Source organism: Chiroxiphia lanceolata, chromosome 6 (assembly GCF_009829145.1).
Source record: "Chiroxiphia lanceolata isolate bChiLan1 chromosome 6, bChiLan1.pri, whole genome shotgun sequence".
Taxonomy (NCBI): Eukaryota; Metazoa; Chordata; class Aves; order Passeriformes; family Pipridae; genus Chiroxiphia; species Chiroxiphia lanceolata.
In genome coordinates, this window is record NC_045642.1 from 20507388 (window position 1) to 20533572 (window position 26185).

A 26185-nucleotide genomic window follows, 5' to 3' on the forward strand; every position below is an offset into this window, starting at 1 on the left:
AAATGAGCCTTTCAGAGCTGCACAACCCAAATGGTTGTTTCTGTAGAACAAGGGGGTTCAAAGAACATGATCACCGAAAGACTAGACAGTAAAGTAGGGTCCCAGGATTTGAGCAGAAAGATTATCTTCATGATGCTGTAGCTCAGTCTTTATCTGCCACCCCTTCAGTACATAATAGCAAGGTAAATTAACTTTTACAACTTTGTTTTTTTTTTAAACAGAGAAAATCACAATCTTTTAGAAGAGATGAGAAGTGGTAGCAACAGTTCTGCTTGGGATAAAATATGAGTGAGGAGGGACTCAAGATATGACGACTACTACTACAGAATCTTTCCGCTTCCTTGCATGCAAGCGGAAATGAAAAAAAAGGAAAGACAGGAGAACAAGGACAGTTCTGTCTGTGGGCTAGCGTTTTTATTGCAGTTTGCAAACTGGAAAAGACTGCAGAAGTAACACCAACTTTTCACATATCCTGAGCCCTGACAAGCTTTAAGCAACTTAAAATAACTTAAGCATATAGCTGCCTATATGCTCAGAGACATATATACTTATTAAGGAGGTTAGGTTTAATTATAAAAAAACTTAAAACCAGTAAAGGAAAAAGACCTGAAGGCCACAGACCCCAGCATTTGGTATTTCAGGTCACTAAGACTGTCAGATCCTGTAAGGGTGGTGGCAGCACCAGGGTCCACTCAGTCCAGCGTGGTCAAGCTGCTCCTTAGAGATGGAACAGACAAAGACCCAGTGATGGGCAAACGGTGAGGGTGAGACAGTCGTGACACTGAAGTGTTTCCTTTGATAATTTTTTTTTACCAGCATAACAATTTCCTATCTGAGTGGCATGAGTGTGGGTTTGGGTTTCTTTGGCTTTTTTTTTTTTAATCAAGGATGACTAACAGGCAGAATTCATCAGCCATCTTACTCATTTCATCCAGACAGGCCTAGATTCCCTACTCACCATTTTTGGTCCATTAACCTCCCATTCTATTGCCTCGTAATTATTCTATATGCTAAGAGTACACTCAGGGCTAATTTACTAAGTTTTGTGGACTTCTGTAAATGCTGTTTTGGAACAGGCTAAATAGTCACAGCTTCTAAGCGAGAAACACAGCATATAACAGCTGAAGTCTAGCACTGTGTGTACTCATGTACTCACCCAGGATAATATAGGAAGGAATGGCACAGGGAGTTTTCTCTTTCCAGATGGAACAGCCTTTAGTGTTGGGCTAGTGCTTTTTGGGGATGAGCAAGGCAGCAGAGCAACTGGTTTGGCACTAGCAAGGATTTAGGTAAAACAAACACATTCTTCTTGTGAAGTCACTGCAATGAACTGGTATTTGTCCAATAACATATTCAGTCAAAATATCCTGGTCCACATCTAGCTCAGTCATTTTTTTTTCAGAAAGGTACAGGTACACAGACATTTGTATTTACAAGGGTGTGAACATACTTTCATATTGCTGGCATCTTCTGTTTCTTCATGTGGACTTTCCATTCACTGGTGCATCTGCAAACAGCTAGTTTTCCTGCTTAAAAACAGGTCATTATTACTTCATCTCATCAAAAGAAGACTTTAGTGCCCTCAAAATATGAAACAATAAAGATGTATTAGCAAAACAAATAACTGGTAGCTGATCATACTTTCCTATCCATTACTCATGGAAGCTATTAGGACCAACCTGGATGAAAGATAAAGTCATAATTAACTTGACATTAACCGCAGTGCATTAGATATTATATCTATAAATACCATTAAGGTTACTCAGAATTTGAAAGTTTGGAATATCCCTTCCTGCAGATGCTGTTAAAAAACAGATCCAGAATGTTTGTGGTTGAGATAAATCAGCAGATTGCAATGAAGCACTTACTTCTCTTACTCAGAGAGGAACTCCCTTTGGTTTCTGCTCTGAGTATCTTGGAACAAAGCTTCAACCCATAGTTACTTTTGTCACAAATATAACAAGCAAGTAGATGTGGCCATCAAGGTGACAGTGTGCAATTTTTTTCAGATTTCTTAAATTACAGGATGATCATGAGAACATTTAGTTTATTATCAACTACATGAGCTATATCTTCTAGTAATGAATTATCCATGCCTGTTATAAATGCCAGAAATTTTTACCTTGAAATATTTGTTGCCTTCTTGGTGCTATATGATACATGGTCTCCTGCATTAAAAAACAGCCAACCTGAAAACCACAAGACAGAGAAACTACCACAGAGGTCCTGTATCAGTGAAACTTTTTGAATAGCCCTCCATACAAATAAAGATGCAACATGCAGTGCACAGTTTACTTAGTTTATTTTTTAAAGTTCTGTCAGAAATATTGCTGTGCACTATTACAAAATATATTAAATTATCAATCAATACATCAAAGGGAATAGAAGTACTTTCCTTTTGTTCAAACACAAACCAATATAAACCTTTAACACTGAACCCAGAATAATCTTTAAAATCCATCATAAATGTATTTATTCTGTCACCATCTCTGATTTCATCAGCAAGTTTAATTCATTGATAGCAAACATGACCAGACATATCATGAGACCACTTAAAAAAACAAGTCTATACATCTCACATTATCTGAGCTCCCACATATACATCACACATATTATTTTTAGTAAAATAATTTTCCCTGCCCTGCAGGTGAAGACATTCAGAGGCAAAAGGTAATATATTTGTGATATATTATCACTGATAAATTTGTGCCATAGCAGCTTTGCAAATACACATATTAAGTGGGTGACTCAGGACACATTAAAGACAACAGAAATTTGGAAAAGAAGCTAAGCCACTTTTTAAATCACCTTGAGATCCAGTGATGCTGCAAAGCTTTGAGTTACAGAACTAAAGAACTCCATTGCTGAATGAATTACACAGGAAATGGGTTAAATTCCCATTCTTCTTCGGTTTTGTTTTAGAGACAACTCTCAATGCTGCACACCTTTCTGCTTCCATTTAAACAGTTCTAGCAATTATACCTCAATCTACCGTGGTAAAACAAGTTCTCAAAAGAAGAGATCTGGAGAAAAGGGAAAGAGGAAAATGGAGCAAGTACATGAATATTATGAATAAATATTTCATTAACATTTACAAGGTGTTTTTATGACAATAAGATCTAACTGATACTTAGCAAATTAGCACTGAAAGTCTCGCATGTAAAACTCTGTCATTACAGTAATTTGACATCACTCAGAGTTCTAGTGGGTAATATAAAAATACAAAACCAGTAGAACAGCAGCAGTGAATAAAGCATTCATATTACTGTGGCCAATGCAGTACTATACATGCAGTAGCCTTCTATTCCCTATTGGCTTGTGCTATTGTATTAACCTGAATCACTTAAAACTCTGCCACCAAACTGAGTTTCCTCCTCAGAGGCAAAGTACATCTGATCTCGCAGATATGGCTCAAAGTAAAAATTCCATTCAGAATGCAAATCTTCAAAAGCAAAGGAAGTGTTAATGCACTTAGTGGATCTTGGGTATAACCAATGTGAACACAGAGCAAGGACATTTTTATTATTACCACTAGGGCTGAGAAAGGACCTAGGGCAGGAAGAAGCTCTCTAATTACAAGAGTTTCTTCTGACTGCCCCCCACCCCCTGAAAAAAAGAGAAGGGGGGGAAAAAAGGAGAGAATGGCAGTTTTTGAGCATCTTGAAAAAAATAAGTATAACTAACATAGCTTGAAAATGGAGAACTAGTGTACAGCACATTCTGTATACAGTGGGTCTGTGCACTGCTATGTACATTATCAGCTCTTGGTTAAGAATGGTTTAACTGGACATTCTCTAACTGAAGACACTGAAACAATAAAGCTAATAGGATGAGGCTATTCATCATCAAGACTACTTAAGAAGCTTAAGCCCACAATTTTAAAGCAAGGATCTTTTCCTATTTTGAGTAATATATGCTCACTCCTTCCCTAATCACAGAGAATACACTGAAGTTGTCAATGACCAACTGTATTTACCATTAGCCAGGAAGTTCATGTTTCAGCAGTGACAACACTCCATTGAACACAATCCCTCATCTAATAGGTTCTATCTCCAGAAGAAGTTTTACTCATCTGGATATGATGAATGTGGTAGCTTGGGCCCAGGAACTTTTACATCTCATGCAGTCAGGCAGAGTATCCTCCCAAATCAATATACTACAGCAGTCTTTCTTTACTCTTGTATATATGTGTATGTACTAAGCATGTGCCCTTTCCCCACTGATGATACTCATGGTACTGCTTTGATGAGGTCAAATAGCTGGAATACTCTTTACAATTTTTTAAGTGGCAGTCTTTAGGTTACCTCACTAGCATGGATAAATAATACGCATATGCTTACGTATTGTTTAGTTCTTTCTTCTGTATCAGAATATCTGTTTAGGTTATGGGGTAAACAAAACTTTTTTCTTCCCTCCTTTAAAGACAAGATTCAGAACTTTATCAGCACCATGATAAGTTAAAATTTTTAGCACCAGTGAAATTGAACTACTCAGCTTTGACTGGTCAAAACTAACGTTTATGTGGCATACAGTCAGTACAGAAAATAATAATACACGCAACATTAGGAAGCTCATGAATCTAGTGTTTGAAAAATGAGTAACTATGGAAGCCAGATTTTCTTCCCAAGAGCAAACAGGACTGCAATTTTTCCTCACACGAACTAGTAGGTTTTCCTTCCTCTCCAAACTGCTGAGAGTGGCCCAGCTTCTATTGTTTAAAGGGACAGGAAATACCCAGAACAGTTGGATGCTGATATGGCCAGCTGCCCACTGAGAATTCATAGGAGGTGACATAGGTCATATGTCATGCACAACACCAAGAAATCACTCAAATAGATGCAGGTCACAAGTTCAGCTTTGGTACAAATTCAGGTTTCAACAATAGCAAAACGCATCCTGCATCACCCTATCTAGTTAGTACATCCCTTTGCTCATGTATCCACTCATAAGCTGAAAAATGTTCAGCACTAGGGGGTATCTCAGCACAAAGCTATTTCATTCAAATGCTAAACTTTTATATCTCTTGTCAATTGTGATTGACATTCTGGGCCTAGAGCACACACAGAAAGATTTATCCAAGTAAAGAGAATTAGGGAGGCACTTTCAGACCATATTACAAATATTTCTTCAGTGAACTCAGCTCAAAGTCATTTAGCCTTCTCCACAACACTACCACATGTCTTTTGGAAATACTAACATCAACTGTACATCAACATGCCCCTTCCTGAAGCTAACTCCAAAGAAGGGAAGGGCCAAAGCATACCTGAACCCTAGGTGATGTAAGCAAAGTCTTGACTTCAGATTTCAAGAAAAGCATAACCAATGCAAAATTCTAGATAAGTCAATATAGGAACTGTCTCAACTTTCCCAAGCTCTGTAAAAAACAAACAAAAAAATTCCTCATCTTTACTAATTTAGCTATTTCCCTGTTACAGTATCTATTCTGAGGCACTGGGGTGAAAAGACTTACAGGACTTCTCAACATGACTTACATTTTACCAAAGACGTACAGGTTCTGCAACAGGATTTTCCTTTAGGCAGTTAAGTTTTGGTTAACAACACTTCATTTAGTTAGCTTGCTACAAAAGTAGCTTATTATTTTAATAGAGAACCATACCAAATACTTAAATACAGGACCTCATACAGAAAAAAATAAACCAGCAACAAGAAAGTTCCATTCAGGTGAAGATCAACTATGTTGGTAACTATGATCTTTTACAAACGCAGTCTATATTTACAATGAAGCACTCTTGTGGTGGAAGAACATAACTAGTGGTTCCATTCCTCCGGATAAGACTTACAGGCTACATAGGTCCATCTGTACTGCGAGCCTGAAATCCTTCTCTGCGGACACTGTTCAAATCTAGACGCGTTAGAACTTCACAGCGCACCAGAAGTGTATCATCCTTTATGAAGGTTCTTTGTTTCAAATTTTGCAGGTGCATGAAAGTCACATAACCAAAACCTTTTGGATTGCGGTGAACTGTCGGTCTCTGGAAGGCCAGTAACTCTGGCTTGGCTTCCATTACTTCTTCATGATTCTGCCTTTCTGGGCCTTCTGATTGATCCAAAATAGAAAGTCGTATCGTGCCTTGGAAAGGCCATGGCAGATGGCTGTCATATTCTCCTTGCATAGTGTGGACAAACAGAGATATAAAATTAGCACAGCGCTGAGCATTCGGTAACTGGATATGCAGGCGCAAACACAGCTTGTACCCAGGCTTTCCAGTATAGAAGCCAGGACTGTGCATGACAACAGGTCTCTCTTCTTCCTGGGCTTTCTGAAGTCCGCTGAAGTTCTCAATCTTCCAGATATAAATACCGTTACATTGCTGGGCCTCCATTTCAGTGATCTTTCCCTCCAAACTTCGGATAGTACGTTTGAGTTCTGCCATGTGAGTGTTCTGAGTCTCCATTTTAGCAATGAGTTCCCTGATTTGGTGATCTTGTCTTACCAGACGACCTTCCAACTGCTGAATAGTTTCTTTGAAGTTTTCAACTTCTGGATTACAATCGTATGTGGCACGTGACACATGTGAGAAGAGGGCAGGCTCAAAGGGTAGGCCGTTGATGAAGGGTACAGGATTTGTAGCAGTGACACTGATATTTTGAAAACTCTGAGCCATCATTCTCATGTGAACCTGAGTGAACTCCTGCATATGTCGTGCCAGTTCATTCCTTTGCATCTAGAATTTAAGAGATGTGGCATTAGGAACATATCAAACGTAACCAGAAATAACATTTTAAACCTGCACTTCAAATGGAGACAATTTTGAGTAAAAGTCATGAGGCATTTCAGCAGTACATACAATGAGAAATAGAAACAGTGTATTTCAAACTGTGCAACTGAAAGTAAAAACAAGATATGAAGAAATATGGAGTATTTTATACTGAAAACATTCTTGATAAATATTCCAAAGGCAAGCATTATGTGTATATTCAGGGTTACTTTCTTGTTAATGAGCATTCATGATAAAAAGACTCAGGTTTCGTAGAAGTAATTATTTCCCTATTAAACCATCATTAATTATGGTGTACACTTTCAATAACACTGTTCAACTCAAAACAAAGATGTAGTGAAAGACTGTTAGTGATAAATATATATTTAGTATTTTTTTCTGTGCTTTAAATTAGTACTGTATTCCCTTCATTGATTTGCTAAAATGTTCTGTTGTACCAAATGGTGTATGAAAATTGATGTGGAAACGATGAAGGGGAAAGATCCATTTTTACAAAGAGGTAGTAAACAACTAGAAGTAAGAGTACCCAGTTTAATAACTTTAGAATTTAATAAAATTGGTTTTCTTCATGGAACTCTAAGAGCCACAAGTGTATTTGGCCACAACTTTGGAAGAAATGCTGGAAGCTACTTTATTGATGTGAAAGCTGAGAAAACAGTCAGTCACGGACTAATAAAAGCAAGTTCATCAAGCATATAGTTCACAGTTTTTAAATTTGAAAAGCCAATATTGAAAGACAATGTATCAACATGTAGTTGTTGATATCAAAACAAAAAAAGACAAACCCACAAATCACTGAGGATTTGGGCTGGTGAATGAGACAAGAATAGGAAAACGCATTAAAAAAGCCCCAGACAAATGCCTGCAGAAGGTCTGCAACATATGATTCTGATAAAAGACTTACCTTTTCAGGACATCCAAAGGCACTATAAAAACATGGCACTGGGGCAGTAGGACAATCATTGTTGTAATGGTTAGGCATCTAAAACAAATGAGATTTGCTATTACTTTTTCATCAAGAGTATGCTTTTATAACATCCAAAAAGGATACAGCCCGATAGATTCTGAATTTGTACCTAAAGTCACATCAGTTTATACCTACATAATTTCTCAAAGGAATATGGAAGTTTTGAACAAAAATATTAGCTGATGATAAAAATTCTACATCCTACTACTATGCCCTTTAACAATTCATTGACTTTGTTCTTACATCAGGCATCAGAAAGCATTTGAGTTTCCTTGCTAGACCAAACACCTTTCACTGCTAGCCTATCCTCAAGCTAGATCACAGTCCATTTCTTTCCTTTCTGAAGAACTGCTTGCACATACTCAAGGTATTTCTCTTCGTTACCCTCTTCCTCAAAACGTGCAAGTTACTTCAATTTTCTTGTAGTTTCCAGATCCAGCCATCTCACTGCTCTGGACCCACCCTATCCACCCCCATCTCAAAAGCATGACAACTTCAGCTGATGCCTTACGAGCCCTAAACAGAGCAAAGGATAATTCTAGGTTTCACAGGTAAAATACCTGTTTATATAACCCCATATGTTTGCCTTGTTTAAATATCACGATGAAGCAGAACACAAGTTAATACAGGTCAGCCATTAAATCTAAACCATTAGCAAATTCAGCATTCTCTGTTCCCCATTTCTGCAGTTGATTATCCTACCTAACAACACATTTTTGCCTTTGTTATTACTAAGCTCAATCCTGCTTTTCAGAGTATTTAGGCAATTTGACATGATCATTTGAATATCATTTGACATGATATTCAACATAGTTGCCATCCCATTCAAACAAGGATAGGCTGCATATCAAATAATATTTATCATTTTTCTGTCAATGAAGTTATTATTGAATAGAAGAAATAATAATGGCTATTACAATAGTAATGCAAAGCAGAATGCCTGTCAGCATCTGCAGTTTCATAGTGAACTACTTATAGCTACTTCCCAATAGTGGCTTTCCAATTACAAATACTCTCACTCTCTGCCCATTTTTTAACCTCTATTCAATATAAAACACATGCAGTATGTCCCCTGTCAAGAAGCAGTACAGCTAAATAATGTGATGTGCAGCCAAAAATCCTACAGAGGTCTTACCAGACTGCAACTGCAAGCTGGAACAGCATTTAAAAGAGTATTACACCTGTACTGGACATTTTCACAGAGAGACAGGTAGAGATTTATTAGCTAGTAGACAAACTGTTTCTCCAAGTTTAAATTCATATTAAAGAAGCGATGTAAATACAAAACATCTGATCCAGATTAAACACAGAAGGTGGTAGTCTCTTACCTGCTCTCTGATTAGCACAGTGTTGCAATATTCACAAAACACGTTGGCAAGTGGGCAGGTTTGGTCATGAAGCTTAGTGATCAAGCAAAAAAAGAGAGGAAAGAAAGAATCAATAAAGTTACAAAGTTTAAGAGAGGGCTAATCACCTCTGATCAAACATCAAATTTTTATTTACATTTCAAATTTTGCATTTAGCTGTATGCAACTGTGAAAAAAAGTCGCTCCCCTTACTCTGAACAGTATGTTTTCTATTACCGTTTTTTCCTGGACTTATACAGGAGCTACATAAAGTTGCAGATATTTTATTTCCTAAAGCTCTTACGCTCCAAAGAAGTCTGAATTTAACCAGAAGTTTCTAAAATACATGTTCAATTGCAGCGGAACTATATTAAAGATTTTTTTTTAATTGTTGAGCTATACAAGGTACTTTTGTTTGACAATTCACAATATGAATTTCATAAAATTTAACAGTCCTTGAGATAAAACACATCTATATAGAGATAAAGAAAAGGAAACAGAAAAAGGAAAGTACTGTCCTTGGTATTGCATGAGCAAAATAATGCAGAACCAGGAGAAGAATTCAGAAATTATCGTGGTCTTGTGTGTTAGCAGAGACCCCCAAAAGATTTATCTCCTGCTATATCCTTTCTCCCAGGCATAAAATGTAAAGCAAATGTACATACTGCCTTTTGTATTCGTTTGGTAGTAGATACAAGCCTCTCTGGTGGCCAAAAATCAATGGTTCTTTCACAAGTCTCCTCAGACCACAAGGTTCCCAATAAGTTTGCATTTAAGAACAATCTCTCCCCATCTTTTCCTGTTCTAGGCTAATATCCTGAGTTTGTACCTTCTCACCTCTGCAGCAGCAGATAGTGCTCTTCTAGACCAAAAACTTTGTTGCCTTTTTTTTTTTTTAACTGATATTCTATTTACAAGCAAACCCATGTGAATGAAGATTGAAAAACTGAGACTCCTGCTAAGTACCTCTTTATCTTCGTAGGCCATAGATGTGGCACAGTTTGGGCAACACACTTGACGCCTCGGACATTCCTGGGTCATGTGCTCTTTCAAGTGGTTCTTCTGGAAGGTTCCTTGGCACTGTGGACATTCCACAGTGGAAAATTCACACTGTAACTGGTGTTCCTGCAAAAGGACAGAAGAGGGATGATACTACAAACAGGTACTATCATCTCATCTGTTTTCAAGGGAAAGCACAGTACAAGACAAACAAATCCCAATCTTTCTTTCATGCAAAGAAATCCTTATACTCTTATGCTGACTTAACAGCCCATTACTGTCCCATTACTAAGATCAGGGCTTCACGTATTCAGAGCTTTAAGAAGGCTCTCAGGTAAAAATTTAGTTTTGTGTTTATCCTTTTAACTGCAAATATTATTTTGCAAAGTAATTATTTCAACTAACATATGTAGCTACTTTGAGGGAATATTAAACTAACTTTAAGAAACTTGTGTGAAGTACAGATAGAACTGATCAAAGCACAAACATGAAAGATACCAAACAGAAAGCTGCATTAGTATAATTTTCATGCACTATGATGTTCATTTGAGAATAACCTACCTACAATTAAAGACTCATCAAAACCAAACACATGCAGCTATAGTCTTGAAAGAACAATGTGTTGAATCAGCATAAATGAGTACCAGGTATGACCATCTATTTTAAGTTATTTTGAATTTTTACTTGTTCATGAAATACAGGTTCCACATTTTCAAAACTAATTCTCACCTCTAAGTGCCTCAGCTCCATCTTCATACTGCAGCCCTTGTTGGGACACTTCACCATTAACGAAAGGATCTCCCGTTTAGCAAAGTTGTCAGGAAAAAGTTGATTTTCAAGCAGAATTTCGTTGTCTACTGGACATTTGTGACCTGCATCTCTATAATGCAGAAAAGCAAGGAAAAAGATATTCTAATATTTCCAAGAGATTTCCAAGCCTTTATTTCAAAATATTTTTACACTAGTAAGATATTAGTGGCCAAGTTATAACACAGTAAGAAAGTCTTTGAAAACAATGGCATTTATGTGGTAATGACCAGAAAGTACCGAAGGTACACCAGAAAAGTTGACAACACACAGTTTCACTAGAGGTGGCATGACTGGGGTTGCAGCCCTTTTCTAACTCAATACGTTTTTTTTGTACAAATGCCATGTTAGGTATTCTGGAAACAAACTTGAGGAGGACATAAGGAAACTAAGAACTTACAGTCCTGCTTGTGTAAATACTTCACATAGCTCAAACATCAAAGTATGTTTCACATACTATTTCAAAACAATTCTTTAAACATTCTTGGACTTTCTCCAATTTCGTTCACACTTTATAAACATCCAAGGTGATCACAGCTGAGAGAAAAAATAAAATTTTCTTTTCTTCCAGATTTACTTCATCTATTTGTCATTATTTCTCATATAGCTCATTTTGCTGTTTTTGTTGTACAACTATTTGAACAGTTGGTTATCCTTCAATTTGTTTATTTATACAGCAAATAAGAGGGAAAAATTCCAGACATGAAAACTACTAGTAACTATGAAAATTACACTGGCTTTGGAACTGAGTGTTGCATCTGAAGCCATTTTAACAGCAAACAGACTGGAAATGCTAACCGGCAAAAGTTTGGAACGTTATGGTGGAACATGGATGCGTGCAACTTGCACAAGGTAACTAAAGTTCCAGTTCATCAGGTTCTGTATATCTGCATTTAAACACAAAAATAATTAGAAACAGAGTAAAAAAAGGGATCGCCTCCATCAAATTTTCCAGTATCAGCTCATTCTGAAAGCAGTACGCCAACATATTGATTCACAATTAAGTAAGGCAGTTAAAAAGGCATGAGGGATCAAAGCCCTGAGCTGAAATGCTAATGGAAACAGCAATAAAATGGAAAATTACATGAGGCAGAAAAATGCCAGAGACCACTTGTGGTGCAAGGATCAAAGGCCAGATCGTTGTCACTGCTTGCACGCATGAGGGGAAGGAGAACCTAGAGGGCTGTGGAGACCAGGAGGGAATTTATGTTCTTTGTTGGAAAAGGAAATAATTGCTCAGCAACTCCACTAGCAATGCGCTAGAGGAAGTGGAGGTAAAGCTGAGACCTCAAAAAGAGGCAATGAACTTCCTTTCACAGGTTTTACTTGTAAGAGCTAGCTCACCACATGCCTGGTAGTCATACTCCCAAACAAGTGGAAGAAAATACCCAGCTTGCCATTTTGCTTCAGAGCTATGATCAGTGTGCTGATCTTTGCACAACCCAGAAATGTTCTCTCACTTTGCAACCTACAGGAAATCAGTTTTCACAGGTATAACTTGGTTACAAACACCCTGTTCAGTAGAGTACAAAGACCGCCCAGTAAGCCTGCTGATAAGACAGCAGCTTTATTTCTACACAGAAAAGCTAATCATGTATAATAACAGCCAACAACAGAATAATGTGAAATAATGATTACCAGTTCTCCAGTTTAAATAATAGCAGACAAAGGGTAAAATAAGAATGTATGGCAATTTTCCAATGTAGGAAAGTATAGTAAACAAAGAGCAATAACTCACTGTAGTATATTAAACAGGCTTCAAATATTATTTACAAGTATGAGGATTGTGCTTAAAATGCTGCTTAGATGCACCATCAGACAAAGACATTGCCATACATTTCCTATCACAAAACTGAGTTTATGCACCTCAGTTCTGATTTACATTACAATGAAGGATTTCCTGTGCTAGAATTATTTATCACACAGGACTCTGCCACCCACGACAGTACATGTAAAACAACAACCATCTGCTACAAAGTACAATGAATATTCCTATAAAGAGTATAGCCAGAATAATTTTGTTTGCAGAAAAAGCCCGCTTCATGATTTTAACAACTGAATGGCTTAGCCTAGAAGCTGAAACAGTTGGCATACACTTTAACTGCAGCCATGCCAGCTGTTTGACAGACTGCTAGTACCCAAAGTTTTCCCTGCTACCCCCCTCACAATTCTGCTTTTCTGATAAACAGAGGTTCTGGGATTTGGCAAGCTCTACTAAAAACCCTAATAAGTCAGCTTTGACAAAAGATACAGGAGAAGAAAGACTAGAGTGAAATTTAATTACCTACTGCACCTGAACTTAGTTCTTCTAAAATTTCTAATTGAGTATTTTGTTTACAGTAACATTTGTAAAACAGTATTGGTATTTACTTAGATAAGCTTCTCCTCTACCATGACTTAAAGCACTTCAAAGCATTTCAGACAGCTTTATTTAAAAAGATGCCAAGACTTTCTGGGAGGTAAATATTTACTGTGATCAAATCCATCAGGTCTAATCATGTGCCTCACACTGTAAGTTTTAAGAGTCCAGTTTTTAAAAGGTTTTCAATTTTTTTTTCTAGTTGCAGCCACAACTTCAACATGAACAACTATAATTGCTTGTCTAAGTTACAAGAAGTGATTACTCAAGAAATGCTTGTACATCCTTCATTATTTAAAATCCTTAATCTCTGTGTTCACTTGAGCTAAACAGTGGGGAAGTGAGAAATAAACAGGAGCAATTTTTTTGTGATCAAATAAAGGCTGTGACAATCACTTAATGAAAAAAACCAGTACTTAGAGAATGTAAAAATCACTTTCCATTTTCATTTTTGTCCCATAGAAGCTTCTCAATGACATCAATCAATATGGTACTGTGGACAGCACATACTCCAAATCAATACTGTTCTGTAGACACTACATAATCCAAATCAATAGCTTGATCCACGGATACCAATTAAGCATGCATTCAGCCCTTCAGGGATTCAGGGAGGTCTGGCACTTTACACTGTCTGCTCTGCTTTCACAAGCATTCACTCAAACCGCACTCCAAAGACAGATTTCATTGGGGAATGAGGGAAAACTTTTACTATCAATGAAACAACTGAAATATTACAGTGATGATCTATAGTCTCCAAGGAAAAAAATGCTTTCAACCTGTGTTTAGTATTCACTGAAAAAGTCAGCACTATTTATAGAAATGAAGTAAAATAAGCAAAGGGTGTAAAAGAAGCAAAAGCTTCTGGCCATTGAAACTGTTTGGAGATCTAAAACTTTGAGCAGAGCAAATGTTCTGTAAATTTAAAAAGGAAGAGAAACCACTTCCCATGCCTGGGGTTTAAGAAGGAAATTTATCTTCCTGCTAGGAGATGATGTGTTCTGAGCGTGGGTTCACTGTAGTTTCTCATTCAGTCCTGTAAATTCTAACCAATGACTGTAACTGTGCAGCTCACCAGCAGAAGCATAAGGATTAGAAAACAAGATTGCTTTAGCTTGTAAAGATCTGAAAGACTGGAAATGAGACACCCATTTTTGGTAATTTTTAGTCATTTTCCCCTCAGTTTTCAATGTAGGAATTCTGTTGTCTTTGAAATGACTGCCGAGTAGACATTTCTAAAGCTCACTATATTTAAGTAGTGATTTACCTTCAGAATCTATAGACATCATAATCTCAAGAGAAGATTCAAAGATTTATTTTCTTTCTTCCAGAAATACCCAAGTTAAAGAAGAATATAAAACTGCTACTGCCAACAAACAGAGCGAGCTCAGAGAGAGCAAGTAAGGAATTTCAAAATTTAATGGCCTTTACCACTACAACTGTCTTGTAATGCCTACAAGCATTCATGAAATTATGTACATTAACCTCTTGAAAGAATTTGGGTTGGAATGTGCAAAGCAAAGGCCAGAAAGTGAAGCCAACTGCTTGTGTCTAAGGAATTGGATTACAGTCAAAGCTGACAGGTTCAGGGGCTTTTTGCCCTCTTCCATGCACCTGGGTAACGTATACCACCAAGGGATGCAGTTGGGTGCAGTTGCTTCTGCAGAATCCACAGGTGAGTCACTTGTCATGGGTGAACACTGGTGGTGTTCTGCATTTTCTGCATCCTTTTCTGAGAAATACTGATGAAACTGATGTTAACAGGAACTGTGCTGCAAATGCACACAAATTTCTGTGCTAGCTAGAAAGAATCCACTATCATAAGTAGGGAGTGCATATTAAATTTGTCTTCTCATTCTCAGCTCCAACACTTCCCCCTCCTCGACCCAAAAGGTATGCTATGAAAAAATACAGTAGCATTAGATACAACAGTGGCAGAATCCCAGAATTTTTTAGGCTATAAAAAAGAATCCAAGTCCAATCTCTCACTGATCACCACTTCATCAACTAGACCATGGCACTCAGGGCCATGTTCAGTCATTTCTTGAACACTGCCAGAGATAGTGACTCCACCACCCCTCCAGGCAGTCTGTTCCAATGCTTAACAACCCCTTCCACAAAGAAATTCTTCCTGAGAATTTACATAGCAGAAGTTACAGAGAAGCCCACAAAACACATAAAATACTGTATTTAGAGAACAACACTGCTGGCATACTATTCATTTAGTGAGCTACAAATAATGGACAATGGAGAAAAAGAAATGGAATAGAACTACGGACAAATGGTATGAAAAATCAATCAAGAAAGCACTGTCCATTTTTCATGCTAAAAATAAATGCCAAGGAGAAACACGGTAACATTGAAAACAGTTTAATGATCTTTATACAAATGTGCAAAGTAAGGTTAGAAATGAACCAATTATATATACGGCTCACACAGAATTAAATGTATAGATTCCTACCAAAGTGACATTTGAGCTAAGTGAGCAGTCGATAAGAAAAAAAATTGGCTTATGCTGAGAAGGAAAAATCCTACAGCATAATATCTAGCCTTCTATCAATGTGATTCAATACTCATTGACACATGTGGGACATGTGCACTCTCTGCCCTCCTTGCTGTTTCATCCATTTTTATAAGCCCAGCCTGGTCTTGCCTTCATACCTTGTTCCCACTCTTTCATATGCCACCTGGTTTCCTGTCTCAGTGATTTTTTCAAGACTATTTCCTCATCACATTCTTTCTTCCAGCTCAACAAGAAAGCAGCTAATTTCAAGTGAAGAACTGAAAGCATGAGTTGCCTTATCTGCACCAAGAAACCATGTTGTCTGTAGTTTCCCGTAGTTATTAAAGGAAACAATCATAGGCAAAATACAGATTTCATAATCCTGGACAAAAAATGGACTTTATTTGGAGGATTTGGCTCCTTGAAATAATAATTAAAAAGAAAAAGTTTAATCAATCAAGTTTTTAGATTCATAACCTGGATAAATTTGTATAAATGGCAAAATCTAAAGCTCATGAAACCTCCAAACTCATGACATTTTGTCCATATATAGTGTTTATTAGAAAGCATCTTTAATGAATTATAAATTTCCAGAGTTCTATTAGCACTCATTGGTAATGGACCCTTGGCCAGTTCTATTCAGTTTACATTGACCTTAAACTGCTCTGGTAAGTGACTTTCTTCTTAAAAGCAGCTTCCACAAATGTTCTTTTACCTTATTGATTTGACAATGCAGCCTTTGCAGAAACGGTGTCCGCATGGTGTCTGCACAGCCTCCCGAAGAGCCATCAAACAGATTGGACATTCATATTTACTTTCCAAGGGCGGATCAAACTCCACATCATATCCTTGTGTTTCTTCTGTGAAAGAACTCGGAGGGTTTCCAGTCCCACTGCTGACACTTGTGCCGTCTTCTTTGGCTCCAGCGCTGCAGGCACTGGCCATGGCTGCACAGCAGCCGCTTTCCACGTCTCGGGCTCCACAACTGCTATCACTGTGTAGCAAGCTCATAGTAGCTAATCAAGTGCTACACAGAAATGCACTGCAAGATGACAAAAAGATGTATTAATTTAAAATATTCAAATACCTTCCTTTCAAGTCAAGAGCAAAATTTATTTCTGACCAGAAACACTGGAACAGTTACAGATTTGGTTCTACTCGAAATCACTGGTTTGGTTTTCTCCCAGTTTCCGTTATCTTTCTAACTTATCTTGTGATAGATAGGTGAGAACACTGCATCCAGTCGGTACAGTTCAAACAAACAATCACACACCCCTTTCTGTAATCTCTTTCATCTGATTTCTGTAAAAAGGGGAATACTCTTTGTCCTTGCTATGTCTACTGAAAGCATCTCTTTATCCCTTCCACATTATTTACTTCGAAGGCATTCAAATAGACTTTGCATGAAAAAATGCTGTACAGAATCATGTTTTATTGGGCGACAATAGCTCAATTCCATATTTTCCTTGCAGTATATATATGTTATTTAACATTTTCTGTCTACAGCGATTCACAGTATAGGTTTCAAATCAATTTAGGTGCAGGTCCACAAATAAAATACAAGTCCAAGTACCTAAACCAAGCAGATGCTCTGCTGCAAATGAAATCCAAATATACAGCACTGCTGATAACATTTTGGAACTCCCAACAGGACTTTCAATGGGGTAAAAAGCTACACATGAGATAAGGATAATAATTCCACAGCTCAAAAGCTATCCACAAATTACTAGCACTCAAACAGAGTTCTTGCTCTCCTTTGCCTCTTCTAGTCTAGCTGGCAGGGAGGACAACGGACATGATTGTAATAACAGAAGATTCAAGTTGCCTTTCCCTGAAGAGCAGTGAATGGCATACTAAAGCCTGCTTTTAAAACACTGCTCATCAAGCAGGTTGAACTCATAGGTATGAAATGAAAAAGTGCTGGTATCCCCAAACAGATGGCCAGTGTTTCTACACTGAAGGAAGGAGCTTTAAAAAAAAGATCTAAACAAATATAAGTTCTAGATGTCCAAGAAATTTTCCTCTGCCTTGATTTTGCAATGGTCATAACCATTTTCTCAGAATCCTACTTTGGTTAGTTTTCTATAAATGAAATTTCTTTGAAAAACAGAGATTACCACCAGTTGCAAGGCAGTATGAGTAATTTGAAGGTTATGGAGCCAGGCATGCAAAACAAGTCCATTAACCTCAGATTTGACTGTCTTTTGCACAGCAGTATAGGCAAAGTCTTTTGTAATGTTCACTTACTGAGTTCGCTGTAATACCATTGCATCATTTAAAATATATTAGGGATGCAAATGTAATCAAGAGCTAAAGTATAAGGATTGCTCATCTGCATCACAACTGCAGACGGTGGGCTCAGCAGAATGAATAGGGTTACCTTGAGCACAAGCTCACAAATGTAAAAATTTTCCTGCCTTTATCGGAATTTGAATATCACAATTCATTTTTACAAAATGTTCATGGATAGGAGGAGGACAGACAGGTAGTTTTACTTGGGTGTTTATTATATGACACCTGAAGATTACATCAATAGAAATACTAATCAAACAAGGTCTCAACTAGCATTTACTGGGAAATGTATTTTGAACACATGCAACATCACAGAAATGTGCTTTAGGCCATCTACATGATAAACAGTTGGCAATACTGTCCATGGTAATACTGCATGAGCTTTTATTCCCCAGCTATCCAGATCTTAAAAAAAAAAAAAAAAAAAAAAAAAGGTAGATCTACTGAACAAAACCACACAGGCAAAGTTACCATATTTAGGTCAGCTACAGTTAGAATCAAAACAGAACTTTTATTTTGTTCTGTAAATATGTAATTTTCCATATTGTTGAGATATGTAGAGGTATGAGAAGTATCTGAAGATCAACGTTCTTGACATTTCCAAAATACCATTAAGGTACAGAGCCTCAAAGCGCAGTTTGACAGCTTTGAGCTGTAGTGTACAGGTCAGCAGTGCTCACTTTATGCAGAAATAACTCTACAGCAGAGCTGCCTGGAACTGCACTCAAGGAGAGATGTTCACTTCTACTGTTCTCCACCCCAGTGTATTATCCCTATACATTATCTACCCAGAACAGGCGTTATTAATCAAGGCTACTAAGCACAACAGCAATACACAATAAACACCCAGTACATTCTCACCAGCAGCTTCAGCCAGGTCATGATCAATTTAATCCCATGAAGGGAGCAACTCTCCCAATGACTTAGAATGGAAGCAGAAGAATCAATGTTTATAAAGATGCCTTGTAACAGAGATTTTTTTTAGAGTGCCATCAGTAGATCTTTCTAGAGGAAAAACCCCAACTTGCTTCCATTGTTAAACTAATATAACTTATTTAACAACTGCTGCAGAGGATGTTTAGTCCACATATCATGAAAAATCACAGGAACCAAACTGGGTCAATGGAGTGGGAATGCTGGTATGCAGGATATTAGAATCTACTGGCCAGCCTAGGACTGAAAAATTCACATAAATCTAAGCCACAAGGGTACATTTATTGAGACTAAGAAAGGAAAGAGGAACATATATCCCTGTGACAAAGGAATTCAGGAAGTCGCGGGGAGAAAAATATAATAACTTTACCCAAATTCAGTTCTCACATTAATTGAAAAGAAGTGTGTGACTCTTCTCTTGGGCTGTTACTAGGAAAAAACCCATACTATTTCAAATATTGCTCTTATAAGGAAGAAAACAGGATCTGAGTCGGTATAATCTCACTAGCTGAACACTTTTTGAACTTTTTGAACGCTAGCTGACCTCTTTACCCCTTTATATTGTTTCTACAGAAACAGCAGTATGTCCATTCAGTTTACAGAAACAAAACTCCTATACCAGAGTCATTCTAATGAATGAGTCACTGCAACCAGTCAACATCCCAGATGCGCACAAAAATCCCCTTATTCAGTGATATACTCCACTTCTACATAAAGCTTTTTGTCAGCACACGACCAAGTGCAAAAAAAGAAGCGCAAATATCATTGGCTCTTTTTAAATTTGGAAATTCAGGCACAAAGAGGCAACTTAAATAAGGTGATTTAAAAGCCAGATTTTAAACTTTGTTCATGTTTTCTCTAAGACAGGATTCCTCTACTACTCTTACCCATTTCATCTTATCTGTGAAAGAAGTCTTTCCTCCACACATATTTATAGGTGTGGGGCAAGGCACAATTTTTCAAATAAAAATGCATACTGCTGTTACTCTGACCATTAACCAAGATCTGATTACTCCAGCATAGTTTAAAACAATTCCTCTGTGAGTTCTAACTACTGTAGTAGGAATTAGTTCTGTTTCTTATGTCAGTTACTTTACCGTCCAAGAGCAGGAACAGATTCAATCTTGAACAGAGCAGTGCTAGTGCAAAACGACTACAGAAAAGCATACTTTGAATGTTTAATGATAGGTCTTTTTCCCCAATGAAGGTGGAGCATCAGTTTGTGAGCCTACTGAAGCAGTTTTTCATGTTCTTCCCTTGGGGAATTTAAAAATGCTTTGGCTGGAAGAGGATGGATTTTAAAATTCAAACTAGTATATATCCCAAAACTATACTAACATCTCCCAAAACCCACATCAGTTTTTCTTCCTATTGATAATAGTTGGTATTCTTCCTCTGTGCCAAACAAAACTGAGTCAAATGCAAGTACAACAATATCCAAGTATTAACTTATACCTTGTGTATACCACAGCCTTTACTCTTTTGTTTTCATCTCAGTAGTTTAATACATTAAACACTCTGCTAGACTGCTCTCTATACCTTTTTTTGTTTGCCCAACAGCCAGCTTTCAGATCCAGGAACAACGGAACTTAAACTAGATCATTATATGGTAATTCTTGTTTTTGCTAGAGTGAAGTTTCTCAGGCAGAGAAAGCCTTAAACTGTGTTTGGTAATGTGTCTGAAGTACCCTCTTCTAAAGCTAGGAAGTCCTATCACACCTGATGGGTAGAGAGATAATAGGCTTTAGCTTGCACACGAGGTACCCAGTCCTTGGGCTAGCAAAGGTGGATTTCGCTCTCCAAGGCAACAGCTGTATTGTTTGACAACAGAAAGGGAGGCGCTTTCCAGGCCAAATGGTAACGGACAGAACTTGCCTGATCCTTACCTCTGCTGCAGAAATGTGGGAATGCCCTAAAGATCAAGCTGTCATGCCCCAGAAAAGACAGTTAAGACTACAGGGAGTCCCCATACTACTCTTCCAACTTCAAACCATAATGAACCCTTTCTTCATTAAATAACCGGTGCTATACTGCTATTTAGACTGCTGCATTACAAAGTGATTAGGCTGATGTAAACTAGCACACTCAAAGCAGAAGAGTAAACTCCTGCAAGAATAATGTACCTTATGATCGACAAAACACTGATTTCACAACAGAATTTAAACTGCCCATATTTTAAATTAACGCATGCAACAAAACTGTGTACTCTGATTTGTCAAGTCCCACAGTATATGGCGCTTAGGTAGAACTTTTACAGATTTTCATGCTCCAGAGAGCCACGGGATTAATTCAGAAATTCCTCTAAATCAAAAAATATTGCTGGTATCAGAAGATATCTTCAGACTGCCTGGAAAATCACATTATCATTAGAGTAATAAGGAGAAAATAAAATTAGGCATTTTATCCTATTTATACTGAAATATGAAACAATACCTTTGAGCATTTGGCAAAGGTGAAGAATAGTGTACAGAGAAAGTATCACTTTCCATAAGATACAAAACTTTTAATATTAATCATTAAGTACTGAATACAATTAATTTCCACATGCCCTTTCCTAGAAAATTCACACTGACTAGCCATATAAATAAGGAAATCAATACAGAGGACTACTCCAAATCCTTTTTCTTACTTGAAGTTCACAAACATAATTAATTTGCTTGCAGACATCCAGCAGGGGAAATGCCTTGAACACCACATCGATAGAAAAACTGGCCAAACTCCTCTCTTTTCTTCTTCTCTCTCACTGAGAACAGTTTTTTATGTACAGATTTCTGGGTCATGAGATTGACGGACCAGTGGAGTGACTTTGGATAATTTTATGGAGCAATACTTGCAACACTTATTCCCAGGCATAGTAATTAATGGTCTACTGACAACTGATAAGCACCATGTGTTTCCATTATGAGGTTTGTAACTATCATCACTGTGGCCTCATCCAGGCAGAACATATGAAATTATGCAAATTCCTTTTAATTAATACCATAAAACACTTTCATTTAAAAGCTATCAAATGTCTAGACAAGTCAAAGCAATAAGAGATTTGGGCAGGGCTTGTAACTGCAAAAAACAAATTCTGGTTTCTTATATTTTGTTGAGGTAAGAATTTTTTTTTTTCTAATAGCAGTACCCGCTAAGACTTCCAAGTCTTTTGGATAACCACTATACTTACCATGCGAACATGAAGACTTCACAGAAGAATTTTTGTTTGAGGCAAACAGAATTGAACAACATTCAGAGCTCATTAGACACTATCAAGAGCTCCTGGTGCTAAAGCAGAGCAGCTCTTGGGAGTTTCAAAATTTTCCAGGTGATTTCTTTTTACTTGGAGAGAATGCTGTCAGGCTCTAATCACATACATATTTTCATGCTTGAATGTTACTTTAGGTAACTAGATGGTGGCACACTCACAGTTACATTCATATTTTATCCTACTTAGGTATGTCAAAACAAATTTAATTTTAGTGAGCAGTGGAAGTATACTATACTGTATTTAACACCAAAATATTCCCTGGGTTTTCCCATAACCAAAAAAGAAACCCAAGCCAAAATCCCCCAAACCTTTCTTCGGTTTATTAACTTCTAGATACAATCCATTGAGAATTGTTGAGAATAACAATATAAGGAAAGCATTGTTAGTGAGAAGAACAATACTATTTAATTCTTTACTTTGGCAGTGACTCTGCTCTTTGGCCTCTGTTCTCCCTTTGCTCTCCCTACACCGAGAACACACTGAGATATGCATTGTGCCTTTCTATATCCCTCAAAAGATCTGAAGAGACTTTAAGATGCTGCCTAATGGGGACAAAGTAAATACCAGGGCAGAAAGCACTTCAAGAGGCAGGGAGAAGCATGGCTACAAACAAATGTCATTTCTGCTAGGTACAGTCTCAGGGCTAGATTTAATTACCATCTACCTCTACAACCTTGTATCTGGCATTAGTAAAACAATCTGAGACTGGTAAAACAAACAGTGAATTAAGCAGACATTCTGAAACAATTAAAACATTTCTCCTTTTCAGTCCACCTTATATTTACTTTCACTGTCTTTCTGACATGCTTTATACCCAGAATCTTTTATCACCAGTTTTCACAGACTGGATCTAAAACCTTTTCGTATTTGCTTAGCTAATCTAAAAAAGCTATTTCTGTCTTGACAGGTTGCCATTCGACGGAGTCTGACTGAGCTTCACAAATCTTCACCAGCTGGGAAAAGCTGAAGGTAATGTGGAATATGCAGAAGATTTATACCCAAAGCAATATATACAAAATAATACAACTTGTTTTATCAGCATGACGTTTTTTTCCTTCTTTTACTACAAGGACTAGTTCTATGGTCTTTTCATACAACGGAAAGGCAGAGCAAGTTTGCTTGCAAGTGTTAACACAGTTGGTGAACACAGCGTAAAATGCATGGGAGATGATCCCCATTCCTTTTCCTACCTGTCCCTCACCGAAACTTCAAATCAACCCTGTATTTATCACTCAGTCAATGGTATCTAAGACACAAAAACCACACAGCTCATAGTTTTGCAGCATACAGAACCGGTCAGAGGCAAACACGGAGAAATATTTTCGGCAAGCTTTAACTACTAGGTATAAGGGATATAATTAGAACATTTTCCTCCCACCTACACTGAGATTTCCGTTTAAGTACGAAAAGACTCAGCGTGACCTATCTAAACCAGACGAAACTGATGGAAAGTACTACTGAAGTCATAATTTATTACTCGTGTTAATTACCGTTAAATATAAAATACTGCCAGTCTCTACTAGAAAACACAGCTGTCGTTTTTAGAAATAGTAACTAATCTTGATAATTATCCTTTAACGTGTTACCGAAGAATTTACTTTGTATCTTCACTTCACTTGGGAAAAACAGAGCCCACGTTAAGCTGATGTGCGCGATACAACCGGGGCCACAACTCGAGAGCCACGGGCTGCTCACGCTCCCACCGCAGTGCGATGGGGAGCTAAGAGGCAACACAAGGTCATTTCAGCCAGGCTCCCAGCCAGGTAAACCAGCGTATCTCGGAGCCCGGGCTGCCTGGCCTCAGATCGCGGCACAGTTTCAGTTCCGGAGCAGCGCAGGCCGGCGCCTCAGCCCCATCACCGCCCTGCCCTAGCGCAGGCCCCCCTTGTGGCACCCCCGGCCCTGCTCCGAGCCCCGAGCCCGCTCTCGGGGAAGGGGCCGCAGGGCTCCGCGGGGCTGGGCAGGCGCGGGCTCCGCTCCCGAGCCGGCAGTCCCGGCCCGGCGGGGGAAACGCTCCGTGCCGGGCGCCGCCACAAGCCCGCGCCGGCCGGGCTCCCGCTCCCAGCGACCGGCCGGGCCCTCGCTTCCACGTACGGCCGGCCGGGCCCGCCGCAGCCCCCGCCCTCCCGGCCGCCCCCCGCGGCCCGTCCGGACTCACCCCGACCCGCGGCCGATCCCCGCCCGCCGCCGCTTCCGCTTCTCCTCGGGAGGCGTCGGAGCGGCGGCTGAAAGAGAGAGGGGCCGCCCGAGCCGCCACGGCCGCTGCAGCGCCTCCTGCCGCCGCGGAGGGGCAGCGACGCGGGGGCGGGGCCGCCTCGCCAGGGCAGCGGGAGGGCAGTGCCGCCCTCATCCCGCCCCTTAAAAAGAAATAAATCCGTCACCAGCGGTGTTTGTGTGAGCATCGAATCTTTATGCTGTGCCGGCCTTTAGTCCGCTGCTGAGGCTTCTGTGAACAGCCGTCAGGATGCTTTTCTGGGCTCCGTTGTGAACGCTGTTAAAAACGAGGCACTGAAAGCTGGAGAGGGTGGGGGTGGTGTGTGCGTAAAGGGCTCGGGATACGCAAAAAAGCCGTTTCTCTCTGTTAAACAAACTCTTATCAGAAATAATTTCCTCTCTCAACCTCAGCCGGCCCTTGGGGACCCCTGCAGGGACTGAGGCCGGGTGCGCTCCTCCCTCGGGGCGAGCGATGGGGGGAACCTCTCCCGGGGGTTTGGACAGCGGCCAGTTGTAAGTGAAATACCGGCACAGTGTGAACACACAGACATCTTCATTTCCTTAGAAACGAACGAGGGGAAATCGGTTGTTTGCATCGGAGAGTTTTCTTGGCAAGAATCTCATATTAACACGCATTTAAATCCAAAAAAACAACTACTGTTCCCAGCGTTTGGGAGGATATAAGCTGGGGGTGGAGGGATTGTGAAACCACTTTTTCAGTGGTTTTCAGTGTCTCTGTCCACACGCCACAGTCCTTGGGAGCTGGAAATCAGTGGCCGGTGCCATCGCTACAGTGCCTGTCTCCCTCCGAGTGTTGAGCTCTCAGACTGCAGGGTGCTGCTGGAGCCAAGGCGAATCCCAGACGCTAATGCAACCCTCCGAGCACTGTTTGTGTCCAAAACATATTTACCTTTCTTGTTAGGATCTGCCAGGAAGCTAAGAGTAAGGGCGGAGAGAGATATCTGGGCCATTACACAGGGCTCCAAAATATCACAATAAAGAAGGAATGATATTAAGAGTAAATAGACAAATAAATACTTTGTGGACCCTCTCCTGGACAACTAGCTGAATTTCAGAGCTATCCTTTTTCTCCTGCCGAGTGATCAAACTGTATGCTCTTTTCATTAGCTGTAAAATGAGGAAATTTATCATTATGGAGCTTTGTAAAACAAATATCCTTAGACGGAGGGTTTTCCATGACTAAAAAAATACTATTTTTACTAATTGGCAAGGTGCCCAGAGCACTGCAGTCCAGCCTATTTTAATTCAGAATTCAAGGAACTTATCTGGAGTTTTTATTCCAAGTTTAAATGAAATGCTTTTCTTGAGAAGTTTCCAAATCTGTATGGCTTAGGCCCCTGGTCATATATTAATGCCCATGCTGTAAGCGAAAGCAATGCAAAAATGCTTTTCTCCACTCGGTGGTGCCAGTGGTACAGGAAAAACATTTTCCAGCACTGGATCTGTGCAGCTGAAATTGTATGAGCAATTGTGCTCATATGGACATAAAACACATCCAAAGCTGTAGCAATTTGAGATAAATTAAAATCTTTAGTTGCCTGCTGTATCCCTACAAGACAGTATTTTTTCAAGGTGATTTCCTGGGTACTTGAAAATAAAGCACTTGGTTAAGCTTATGTATGCTCATGTGGTTCCTTTGATAAAGAAGCTGATGCCTGTACAGTGCAGTTCTGCATGCGAACTCGAGCTCCTGGAGGAATGGTACAGGTAGCCAGCTACCTGGGTGAAGTTCTGAATAAGCACCCCAGAGGGCGAGA

The 26185-nt window shown here is 39.0% G+C and overlaps 1 protein-coding gene across 1 annotated transcript; it reads right to left on the reverse strand.

Moving 5' to 3' along the window:
• Window positions 1-2283: 2283 nt before the first annotated feature.
• On the reverse strand, window positions 2284-24446 carry TRAF6 (TNF receptor associated factor 6). Its single transcript, XM_032691541.1, has 7 exons — window positions 24352-24446; window positions 16434-16760; window positions 10782-10932; window positions 10020-10178; window positions 9036-9107; window positions 7645-7722; window positions 2284-6686 (listed from the first exon to the last, which is right to left on the reverse strand). The coding sequence occupies exons 2-7, from the start codon at window positions 16727-16729 to the stop codon at window positions 5805-5807; spliced, it is 1638 nt and encodes a 545-aa protein (XP_032547432.1). The 5' UTR covers window positions 16730-16760; window positions 24352-24446; the 3' UTR covers window positions 2284-5804.
• Between the last annotated feature and the right edge of the window lie 1739 nt (window positions 24447-26185).